Below are 12,542 nucleotides of genomic sequence, written 5' to 3' on the forward strand. Positions count from 1 at the left end.
AATCATAGACAACAGAGTTTGAAATTGCATTTTGAATTGCAGAATTAGAGGTAACTGCCTCCCACCTCTATGATAATGTCAGTTTAATTCAAAATTTGAGTGTGGTGTTACAAGCATTCCATTCTGTGGTAGTGCCAGAGAACATTTATTTATTTTTCAGCCTCCCATGGAGCACATTTGAATTTGGAAAAAGAAATCTCTCTCACACACACACACACACACCTGGGTGCCCCTAATATGGATACTATCATGGCTATTAATAGTATTTGGAAGTAAAATGAATGAGGTTACTTTTTTACAGGCTCAATATTCATCAATGAAAACATCAATGCATGAATGCAACTGATGAATTCAGTCCTGTTATCAAGGAGTTTAAGCTTTTTCCAATAAGAAATAGGAAACTCTCCTTGAGTTTGCATTGGGTAGACTAAAGATTGTTTAATTCATGCACTTCACTGGTCCTTTCTCTCTCTCTAATTTTGGAATAGAAAAGGCCACAATTAATTTCAGATTCTGAGAGGAGGGACAGAGAGGAAGTTCTGGAAGAACTTAAAATCTTTGCTGCAACACAGACTGACCCTCGTGTGTGCCCCTGCATCATGGGAGTAGCTCTTGCTATCATTTTAAAAACTTGAGCTGCATTTCAAGCGTCTCATTGGTCTTGCCTCTGTAGACTCATAATTCCTGTATCTGTTCTTGGGATAAAAAAGCAGAAGGAGGCTTAAAAGCGGAGTGTCTCTGGGCTTCCATCTCTTTGATCTTCACTCTTATCCAGGCAGGAAGGTGGTGGGACATTTTGTCTCTAGCAAAGAGATATTTTCAGATACTGAGGTGTTGCCCAAGACAACTGGGCAAAGAAGTGGGGGGTGGGGGGGAGAGGAGGATCCAGAGCCGGAGCCAGAGTCACGCCCTACAGCTGGTTGTTGCTTCCACCCCAGGACTGTTAGACCTCCCTTCCCCTCCCATTCACCGTCTCGGTCCTGATCGTCAATTTGGCCTTTCATAGTAAGAGGTCAGTGTGTTTTCACACTTGGGAAATCTCATTCAAGAATTTTTGTCAATGGACAAGTCATAAGAAGCCCTTCCATTTTAGGGCTGGTTGACGTCACCAAGGAGGCGATAAATATCTGTTGATATAATTGGATGTGAGATTCAGTGTTGAGATAGCATAAATTCTGCCCCTGGTTCCCTGGCAGGGCCCTATGATTTATGCAGGAGCAGAGGCAGCACGCAATCGAGCTGTCAAGAGAACGTCAGCTTATTAGGCAAATGCTGCGTGGTTTCTGAAGAGGGTCGACGCTATAAAATCCCACTCCAGTCTCTGGTGTGGAGAAACTCGGAGCTCAAGTCCGTGGAGAGACTGAAGAGAAAGAGAGGGGGAAAGAATAAGAGAGTGGGAACAGAAAGGCAAAGGAAAGAAAATCCCTGAAAAAGCTCCGGAGACGTTCCTCTGCAGAGAGGCGGCAGCGCCCGGCTCACCTGCAGAAGCGCCTCGGAAGGTAGGGAGCGCCTAGACGGAAAGGCGCGTCCAATTTCGCACCGCCTGAGCTGCCACCGTGGGCGCCGCGGAGCCGCTGCCGCGGTCCCCACGCGTGTGTGCCTGCGTGTGTGTGTGTGTGTGTGTGTGTGTGTGTGTGTGTGTGTGTGTTTGCTGACTGTGTCTCAAGATTCCGATAGTAGCTGGGATGTGGGAAAAGCCAACTTAGACGGCTACTCATCACTACCCTCACTGCCAGTTTTCCACCCTCCCTGGCGGTGTAGACGAGCCTCCCATCTATCCTGAGCCCCGAAAGAAGGATGCTGGGCCAGGGATGGATAAAGACAAGGAAGCAGCAGTTCTCAATTTGGAGGAACACGCTGAAATGTCCGGAAAGAGATGGGGTTAGGAGGGAGGGGTAAAGCGGCTGAGATCTTAAATTTGTAGATCTTTAGAGCTCAGGAAGTCAGTTTTGGGGATAGTTAGAAAAGGGATTCAGGGACCGTCCTTTCGGGGGTCTCCGAAGCAGAGGGGTCACTCCAGCCTAGCGAGGAGGGGCTGAGCTTTGGAGCTGAGCTCTGGCGCGGAGCCCTGCAGGCGTCCCTTTTCCTGCGCCCCCTCACTCCAACTCTTGAAGTCCGTGTTCGGGAACTTCAGAACCGCGGACAGCGCCCGCATGAGCCCCTGCGCCACGTCTGTGGGTGTCCTGTAGGAAGATCCCCGCCAAGCGCACCTCCCAGTTGAGCTAAACTCTGACCAACTCTTTCTCTTTCCTTCTCTCGTTTCGCCCTCTGCCCACCTCCGTGCCGCAGCTAGCGCCCCTAACATGAGACTGCCGCTGCTCGTGTCCGCGGGAGTCCTGCTGCTAGCTCTCCTGCCCTGCCCGCCATGCAGGGCTCTCCTCAGCCGGGGGCCCGTCCCGGGCGCCCGGCAGGCCCCACAGCTCCCCCAAGCCCTGGATTTCTTCCAGCCGCCGCCGCAGCCCCAGCAGCCGCAGCAGCCGCAGGCTCGGCCAGTCCTGCTCCGCATGGGGGAGGAATACTTCCTCCGCCTGGGCAACCTCAATAAGAGCCCTGCTGCTCCCCTCTCGCCTGCCTCCTTGCCTCTCGCCGGCAGCAGCGGCAGCCGCCTTTCTCCGGACGAGGTGACCGCCAACTTTTTCCGCGCGTTGCTCCGGCGCCCGCTCGACAGCTCGGCGGGTCCCACGGAGCGCGGCACCGAGAGCGCCCTCGGTGGCCGCCAGGAGGCACCGGAGAGGGAGAGGCGATCCGAGGAACCTCCCATCTCGCTGGATCTCACCTTCCACCTCCTCCGAGAAGTCTTGGAAATGGCCAGGGCCGAGCAGTTAGCGCAGCAAGCCCACAGCAACAGGAAACTGATGGAGATTATTGGGAAATGAGACAGTGCGTTTGGCCCCAAATTCTGCATTTAGCACAAAAATTAAAAAAATAAATAAATAAAAAATAAAGTAATATAGTATTCTGTACCATAGCGTTGCTCTGATACCATCTGTTTATTTTTATATAGCTTGAAACATAGAAGATGTATACAACAAGGGCACCTATACTCAGCATGCACACGTGTACTCAGCGTGCTGTGACAGCAGCAACGTTGTTTGTGTTGTCTACTTTTAGTTTCCATTTCCAGGTGTCTTTTACGGTGTTTTAAAGAGCCTATAGACCCAAGAGGAAACCTTTTCACGAAGCAGACATAAGTCACCCAGCCGCCTTTGTTGTGGTCTGAGCAGAAAAGAATGTCATACTTTTTGGTGGGGGAGACAAAATCTGTAAGCTCTTTGAATCAACTTTCCTTGTAAATGTTTCAGGAATAAAACATCTTTCCAATCCTTGGTCCATTTGATTGTGTAAGAGAATGTTCAATATTTATATTTTTAATAAATGCTGCCAAGGTAATCATGAGTTTATTTATCCTCTTCAATGCTAGTAGGGGAAATACTGTCAGCTCCTGGCTTCCTCCAAGTTGACTGCAGCGCGAGAAAAACCAAAACACTTACATTTTCTTGTCTACGACAAATACAAACATATCTGTGGCTTAGATCCCGCTGTCATCTTGGGCTTGTCTCTGTACCTTAGATTACTCCCCTGAGATTGAGTTAAGTTATTTGGGAAGTTGCTTCCAGCTCTAAGACTTAGTGATTCTCTAAGTGAACTATCGATTCATAGTGAAAATAACATATAACCCTGATTAACTATAAGATGTAAAATAACTGGGGAGGGTTGGGGAAAGAGGAAAGGAAAAGAGGAGATGGTTGAGGGAGCTCGCCTCCAAACTATAGGGCCAAAATGCTGCATTTTTTTCTATGAGAAAGATTCACATACTATCAAGCTATTACTTTGCTACCATAAAATATTTTTGCTAAGCTGTTTCCCAATGCCTACTTCTAATAGGAGAAACTTGATAGCCTCTTCGCTTAAAGCAATGAAATTTTATTGCTATAAGATGACACTTGGGAAAAAATTTTTATAAAGAATATTTTAACTTGAAAAACTCCCCAAATACCCTCCTCATTTATGTCTATGCCAACTCTAATCACTTTCATCCTTAGAAATATAAACTATATTCACTTTTAAAATCAAACAGCACATCTAATTAGTTTTACAATGCATTCACCTTTGGTAGTTTAGTTATAACTTTTAAAAAATTCAGTTGAATGCTCAATACTTCAAAATTAATTTGGATGTGTGAAAATGCTCCGTCTCTTGGGACCCTCTAAATACACTTGACTAAAGGATTAATAAGATAATATAAAACACTGAATAAATCATTATAAGACTAAGTTGTTAAAAACAGCATTTATTTAAGAGTTCATACAGAGTAAAGTTATACTTATATTCTAAAAGAAGCATTATGGTGGGACAAATAAAGCATGATTTAAATAGATATAGACACACACACAATACCCACACACTCATATATGTGTGTGTGGGTATTGTGTGTGTGTGTGTGTGTGTGTGTGTGTGTTTAAATACATGCAGTTGTTCTGTAGTTTAGCAGGTTGGTGCCTTAGTGGATACATGAGAAAGTAGATAGTTCCTGTTGAAAAGCTTTTTTTTTTTCATTAAAGTGCCAGATATCTGCATATTTAAAACTAAGATTATAGAAATGTCCTAAGCTTTCAACCTTCTGGACTATGAAAGTGTCACCAGAGTCAAAGAACATTTCTACATATACCTCCAGCGATATGTATTATGGAAAAGAGGAAACCTTTGTGAAACAATTCATACCTTTGGTCAATGATTTACCTTTTGTCCATATAATGAGAAATCAGTCACTTCTGAATTAACACTGAATTTCACTGACCATCTGCATTGTTAAAAAGGAAAGAGATTAAGAGCTACTATGCTATGATATTCAAAGCCAGTGCCTATCAGAGACAAGAGCGTAGTGCCCACTTTTTCTGCCTTCACCAGTTACTACTAACGCACGCACGCATGTACCACACTTATACATCCTTCATTCATAATGTTTCCCACACAATAAGAGTTTTGCCTAAAATCAAGTTTCTTTTTTTCCAATGCTTTCTGCAACTATTTTCTCAAAGTATTGTTTTTCCTTAATATGTTTCATAAGTCATCTGGAATTAGAGGGGTTTTTTTGCAGAAATCCTGTCCAGAGGTCCCTTTCCTCATCTGCATAATATTAATCTCATCTAGGTTCCCTGCTGCCTCTGTGCATCTCAGCCAGGCAGACAGAGGGGCAGCAGTTGGAATGAACATCATTCTTTCAGGGAGTTCAACCAGGAAAAAGAGAAGACATGGCGAGCTGGCTCAGAATCAGCTCCATTCCCACTCCCTGCAGCTGCAGCCTGTCCCTGCAGGGGAGGGTCCTCAAATCCAATCTGCAACAGAGAAAATCTGAGTCAGAGGAGGAAAAGGCTAGTCCCTTAGGGGGTTGGTCCAATCCCTTTTCTACTGAGGAGAAACAATCATCATAATAATAATTATATGGGGCATAATTATTATTAGGGATGAGAAGCAAGCTCGTTATCTTGGCCACGGTCAAGAGCCATGAAAGTGATTCACACTCATGATCCAAAGAGGAGCAGCAGGAACACATGCAGTGGAGGGGAGTTCTTGGGAAAGAGTGAGGCTAGTCTACTTTTTAAAAAAAGTCTACTTGTGCAGTGTTTACTGAGATGAAAGATGCATTGAAAATAATGGGAATTTGGATTTAGAAAAGTCTGCAGAATAAATAAAATCCTATTTTAAATGCTATTACTATATCGCAGGACATATAATCTCTCCACTGTTAAAGTAAGAATTTCTAACTAGGATGTGAATGTGTGTGTGTGTGTGTGTGTGTGTGTGTGTGTGTGTGTGTAGTATAATTTCTGCAAAAAAATGCAGGCTTTGTTTTCAGCAAATCTTGAATGAAAGGACTTTCTTTTTTAGGCCATAAAAGTCTCATAACATCAATATTTCTAAAGAGATATCTTTCTTTTATAGAGCTATCTCTATAAAATGTATTTATCTTTTAGAGATACCCGACAGATACAAGTTGTAATTTTGAAGTAATCAATCAATCTAATCTCATTAAGTGAAATTTATGTTGTTTTGAATTGAAAACATGATAACTTGATGGAATGAAAGACCATCATAAAGTCTTATTGAAATGCAGTTTGATGGATAAACTCCAACCCTTTACATTGAAAGGGACCATGACAAACACAGATCTTCCTAGGAGAACTCCCGAAGACAGGGTAACATATCTGATGACTTCACTTGTAAAGTTATCCCACTGGATAGAATGCCCGTGATTTCAAAGCAATGAAAGCACATGCATTCAACTCAGAAGCCCCGGGTGACTTTATGAAGCGGCTATATTATATGAATGGACAATACATGGCACAGGCAAAGCAGAACTTTGATGAGTATGTAGTTTTGTTGCTGCTCAAAATACTTTTGAGTGAAAAATGAGTGTCCTGCATTTTATCAGATTTTACCCTAAACATATGTTTTGGGGTAGTGTTTCAAGTTCAGTAAAATGATCCCAAGTCCTTATGGCTTTGGGGTTATCCCTCCCACGGCCACGCTGCTCCCTGAAAGGAAGTTAAAATAGGCCATGAAATCCTATTAGCGACCACAGCCTAAAACGGAAGCATGTACAATAGTTTTCTATGATGGAATAGTTGAGACATCAAGTGCAACTGGGCTTTTACAGAAAGGCTGCTATTGGAGTCTGTGGATAATGGGACAGCTACCACAATATCCTTGAAGTTGAGGTGGAATAAACATCATCTTGACAGAATCTGTGCCTGTTTATGGACCTCAAATTCTTCTCCTCCCCACCATAGTCACCTTACTCTTACAAATCCTAAAACAACAACAACAACAACAACAAACCCAAGTGATCTGGGCCTATCATGGATACGTAAGACTTTTTTCTAACCATCTATATTAGTGAATAGTAAATTCTGCCTAGAAGAACAGACCATCAGGGTCCATTCTGTAGCCTCTTTTCCTTAAAGGCAATTTATAATGTAGAATAAACTTGCATGACAGCTGTTCTAAAATGTCTGAAGAGTGAAACTAGTTGGGTAAGGTATTTTCTGCAGAGGGATGTAGTCTTTGTGAAACTACTGGTTTGCTAACAAACCATTTGGGACTGCTTTTGGAATTTCTATATATTTTTGTGCTTTTTGTACTCGAGATTAAAATCTATCTTCCTATTAAAATGTTTTAGCTGTTAATACCCTACAGCCTTCAAAACTTGGTATTAAACAGTTAAGGTTTGCTGCTTTCATACCCCACTTTCTCAGTCATTATTAGATTTATCTCCAAACAATATGGACCTTATCTTTCAGATAAACCATCTTTCAGAGAAGAAAGCCCAGTGGCAGAGGAGGTGGGGGGGCGTAGGAACAAGAGCAGAGGTTATCCTGAGTGTCTTTAGGTGATTACACCATTTCCTTGGTCTTGTTTATGTAAACCTGAGGATCCACCAACTATCTCAGCAAAGAAATTTTATGCAAAGAGGCTTACCCTGGTTTTGAATCCCAGAGTAACTACTTATTAACTGTATGACACAAACAAGTCACTGAACATCTCTGAGCCTTAGTTTTCTCTTGTAAAATAGAGATGAGATCCTATCTAATAAGGTTGAAGTGAGGACTGAATAAAAAGAATATATATATATATATATATATATATATATATATATATATATATGAATGTATTCACTGTGCACATGCCTCACTTATATTAAGTGCTTTATAAATGTTAATTTCTCTCTCCCTCCTTCTCTCCTTCCCTCCCTTCTCTCCTTCCTTCCTTCCTTCTTTTTACATTTGTATCAAGGCTCCTCTGCCATGTAGAACCACCTGAGGATGGTTTATGGGACCTATATACAATAGCAATGACCCATACGTACCCCACCCCAGTAAGGAAAAACAATTATATTTGCAATGCTCATCTTTCCAGAATGAAATATTTGATTTAATTCCCTTATCATGTTGTAATCGTGGTTATTCATCACCTTCCCCAGTGAATCCCCAAGTAGCCCAACGTTATATATGGCTCTCTCATAAGGGAAGAATGTGTTAAAAGATTTAGAATCCTCCTTTTTATAAGCACAGCCCATTAAATCAGAAGCAGATATTTTTTCTATAGCCTTCCCTCAAATGGAACTGTATATATGTATTCTTTAAATAGTTTTTCCACGGCTGGCGGTCTTCCTTCACAGGAAGTGCTATTTTGGGGGAATAATGATGAACAAAGGACAGAGAGTGATAAGTACTGCTCTCCTTTACCTGCTTTTGAGTTTGTCCTGCATCCAGTTTAGTTTGAGGAGGGTAAAAAGTTGAAGAAAGGATTGTTAATTCCATGTTATTTTTAAATTTTACACATTTTTCTCAGATGACAAACTAAATGAACAAACTTACAACCATCATTTAACATTGTAATCTGTCAACATGGGGCTTCAGATAATTTGAGAAATATGAGTTTTCATCACAAAAACCATAAAATGTAATAGGGAGGCAGCATTTTCCCTCTGTCTCAACTCTGACACCCAATTTGGTCAAGATCCACAAAAGACGAGCCGGAGGGAGTGATGTGCCTTTGCTTAGAGGAAAGAGTGTTTTTCTCAGCTGAGTTTGACCAGGAATCCTGGGTATTAATGAACCAGAGTCACCAGAAGGACACAATCTTTTTTCTTTTGATTTCTTTCCTGTTACTATCAAATGTCCTTTGAGAGGAAGAAATTGAAGTCAGATTATGGCCCTAGGGTATCATTTCACTGCACAGAAGAGCAAGGTGTTGAGAGGTGCCTCCAGCCAGAGCTGTGTGATGTACAGGCATCGCCTGGACAGGTTATGGCACCTGGAACCATTTCTTGTTGATGGAGCATGCATGCTTTCTGCCTGCTCCTCAGCGTGCCGTCTTGTGCACATCTGTCTCTGTGTGCAGGACAGTTGCAGGTATGGACAGTGTTTGCTCAGCTGAACCATGTGGCTACATGGTATTTTGAAAAAAACTTGAATTAGTTGCAAACATGAAACATTCAGGAGCAAGGATGTAGAGAAATAGAAACTCTTGTGCACTGTTGGTGGGAATGTAAAATCGTGTAGCTGCTATAGAAAATAGTACGGCAGTTCTTCAAACAACTGAACATAAAATTACCACATAATCTAGCAATTCCATTTTTGGGTATATACCCCCAATTAATTGAAAATAGGGACTTACACAGATAACCAGCAGCCCTATTCACAGTGGCTAAGAGGTAGAAGCAACCCAAGTGTCCATCAGTGGATGAATAGATAACCAATGTGGCATTTTTACAGATGATGGAATATTTTTCAGCCTTAAAAAGGAAGGAAATTCTGACACATGCTACAACCTGGATGAGTCTTGAGGACAATATGCTCAGTGAAATAAAACTGTCAGGAAAGACAAATACTGTATGATTCAACAGATATAAGGTATCTAAAGCAGTTAAGTTCATAGAAACAGAAAGTGGAAAGGTGGTTGCCAGTGGCTAGGGGCCGGGAGCAACGGGAATTGTTTAATGGGTCAGAGGGTCAGTTTTGCAGAATGAAAATGTCCTGGAGATGGGTCGCACAACAATGTGAATAACTGAACACTGAACTGTAACTCAGAAATTGTTAGGATTATAATTTTTATGTTGTGTGTGTGTGTGTGTGTGTGTGTTTAACCACAATTAAAATTTCTTTGTAATTTAGGAGACTTCACATTAAAACCTGGATTTGCAGGTTCTCTTGACAACGGGGAAATGTAGGACCAGCCCCTGCCGGGAGAGCCTGGGAGCGCGGCCCCTTCGGGCTGCAGACGCGCTGTCCGGCTCCCACACGCTCACCACCCCCTTTGCCTCCCCTGCCGCCTGCTGCTTTCCGTGGCCACTTACCATTGCGCTTGTACAGGTGCTATGTGCTCAGAGTAAAAGAGGAAAGCAAACTATATCTTGTATTTATGCTTCTATCAACCTTTTCTTTTACCTGGCCCGCTTTTTCGTTAATGTTACCTTCTTAGTCTCTAAGAGCACACAAGCTTGTTGCTCTTAACAGAAGGCTAGTTTTTAGTAGGAAGGTGTCAAAAAAAAGAGCGTAAAATGCTCAGTGGAATCTTTGGCTTGATTTTTATGCTAATTGTGATACATTTTTTTTAAAAAGCCGACATGCTTCTTGTGGCAGTATTCTTGAAAATCAAGTTGTGATGTGTAGTCACACAACAGCCTAACCAACTGTCCCCCCGTGTCTTTCCTTAAGGAAAGAAGAGTCTGTGAGACTGTGCCTTTCTGGGACTCTGTTCCATCCTTGTTGTTACACCTTATTTCTCTTTGTCTGGTCCCCAAAAGATGGTTTGCAGCCAAAGACGGGTAAGATATCTCACGGGAGATACAACCTAAGCCAGGCGGAACCGAGTGGGGACCCCCAATGAGCTGCCTTAGAAAAATATGGGAAGGGGCCTTGCCTCCCCTTCCCCCTGCCTGGGAAAAGCCATTGCTGGCTCTGGCTTTTCCCTGGCACCTGTTTGTGAGAGAAGTCATGAGGGCAATGAAGGTCAGGTCTCTCTACTTATCTCAACGGAACTGTTACAATACGAGAGACTTGACCCTGAGAGGGTATATACCTTGGGTAAGACATCATGGGACCTTGTCCTTCAGCTGTTTATAGATAAAGGGTGATTGGAATAAACGTTTTTCTGTTATAATGTATGAGTCTCACAGACCATGTAAGAAACAATGTTACTTTCTTGTATTTGTATACCTATCAATAAAAACCTCCAGTCCGTCTTATTCTGGGCTCCAGTCCTCTGAGACCGAGAGACTCCTGGCCTTCGGTGAGATTTAACTGCATTAAGTCTCTGTTTGTTTCTTTCTTAAAAACTTAACCCAAGCCGCCCCTTCTCGCACCCTCACTGCCCATGTTGCGCTGGACGCGACAGTGATGCAGCCTTCAGTGTTCAACTGAGGCCAGATGTGTCCCTGGGCACTTAGCATAGGGGATGTAACTGGGTGGACGTGCTCTTGTTTTGGCTTGGGGGGCAATCCCAGCAGCCCCCTTGACCTAAATGCACCTTGTACCACATGACTCACTGACTGAACAAAGCTGAACAGATGCTTTCCTGATACTCATTCTGGCACAGGTCTGGGTAGCCACAGTAGGAGGGAAGCTATGTTTTTAGCTGACCGGAAGTAAAAGAGTGCGCTCGGCCAGGCCATTTTGACCAGCAACGAATCAGGCTGCGTCTAAGCTTCCTAGGGCTCCAGGGGGTGCCGGCCTCAGCCTTTCCCCAAATGGTCGTCCTCTACACCCCCATGATCCTGATCCAGTAGCATTTACCTGTCCTGTGTTCCATGCCCTCAGGATTATCCGAGTGACACTAATTGATCTGATAAACTGAATTGCAAGCAAGATAATGGAAGACAATAACTTAATGTACACTCCTGCCAGATAGCATTTTACCCAGAAATGGCCATGCTGTATCCAGAGAGGTGACTGTTGAGAATATGTTAGTCCCTATGCCAGCATGAAGGGGATGTTGGAGGCAGTGAGGCTCCCACATGTGGGCCCCCCTCTCCTCTCTGTTGCTGTGAATACCAATCACAAATTCAACCTGACAGCAGCATCTGGTTACCAACGCGTGTTAAATGCCAGTCTTTCTAGGCCAATTCAGAAGGCCCTTCTATAATGGAATCCATTTGCCTTAAAGGAATGTGGATAGGAGGGGTGAGGCTAGAATCGAGTGGGCAGCCGCCCTGTGTCTACCCTGCAACTGCTAGGCTGGGTCAGGGAATCAAATCCAGATGCTAGAAACAGGCGTGGGTAGGAATGTTGAGGTCATGTCTAGGATGTTTATTTGGAAAGATTAAACCCAAGCACTGGCCTACTCCCCTAGTTACCATTCCTGAAACTTACGCCCTTGAATAGCTTAAGCTTTATGGATTCCAGACTGGAAAAGAGTACAGCCAAGAGCCTGGGCCGGTCATCAGCCTGAGAAGTAACTGAGACAGGCCCAAGACTCACCGCCAAGGGTCTAAGCCCTGGAAACTCTGTCAGGCAGGTCTGCCATTATGGCCATTTCTTTCCTAAGAATGCAGACATTTCTCCTTGGTGGTGGAGCAACCAAGACATCTTAGGACCGAAGCACAGAGCTGTGAACATACAGCCCGCTCTCCATGAATGCTAGAGGAAGAAGAAAACAGGTAACCCCCCGAAAGAGCTCTGGCAGGAAAACAGTCACCAAAAAGCCTTTTTGTCCCCTTGGGAGGATTTGGAGCTGTACACACTGAGTGATTTAAGGGATGGGTGAAGGGAGTGGATTTGGGGGCTTCGTTGCCATTAGCTGCTTCCTTCTTGCTAAGGGAAGATCAGAAACAAAAGTAACTTCCTCAGGCCTATGAAACAAAAAGAAACTCATTCACTCACTTTTTCTTGACCTAGAGGAAGATGTAGGGTGTATTCTGTTTGGTTTGTTTCAAACGTGGTGTCTAGGAATTGAGGGGGTCAGGTGGGGAGCAGGAAGGAGAAGGTAAACTGCTGATATCGCAGCCTGGCGAAAACTCCACGCCAGCTCTCTTCTCAGCT

At 43.5% G+C, this 12,542-nt stretch overlaps 2 protein-coding genes across 6 annotated transcripts in view; one reads left to right on the forward strand and one right to left on the reverse strand.

Annotated features, from left to right (window-relative positions):
• The first annotated feature begins 1,328 nt into the window (after positions 1–1,328).
• Positions 1,329–2,963, forward strand: CRH (corticotropin releasing hormone). The gene is made up of 2 exons (XM_019710698.2): positions 1,329–1,499; positions 2,290–2,963. Exon 2 carries the CDS (start codon positions 2,304–2,306, stop codon positions 2,874–2,876), a length of 573 nt encoding a protein of 190 aa, XP_019566257.1. The 5' UTR covers positions 1,329–1,499; positions 2,290–2,303; the 3' UTR covers positions 2,877–2,963.
• Positions 2,964–4,543: 1,580 nt separating this feature from the next.
• TRIM55 (tripartite motif containing 55) overlaps positions 4,544–12,542 on the reverse strand; it is a 40,727-nt gene continuing 32,728 nt past the window's right edge. For 3 of the 5 annotated variants that reach the window (XM_019710694.2, XM_019710693.2, XM_019710691.2), the window contains one exon: positions 4,544–5,336. In XM_019710694.2, coding sequence (XP_019566253.2) covers positions 5,214–5,336 — 123 coding nt within the window. In that variant the 3' untranslated portion in view covers positions 4,544–5,213. The remainder of the gene's footprint in view (positions 5,337–12,542) is intronic. The other 2 variants (XM_019710692.2, XM_074318500.1) reach the window with 2 other exon arrangements.

The sequence above is a fragment of the Rhinolophus sinicus genome, linkage group LG14 (assembly GCF_036562045.2).
Source record: "Rhinolophus sinicus isolate RSC01 linkage group LG14, ASM3656204v1, whole genome shotgun sequence".
Classification (NCBI taxonomy): Eukaryota; Metazoa; Chordata; class Mammalia; order Chiroptera; family Rhinolophidae; genus Rhinolophus; species Rhinolophus sinicus.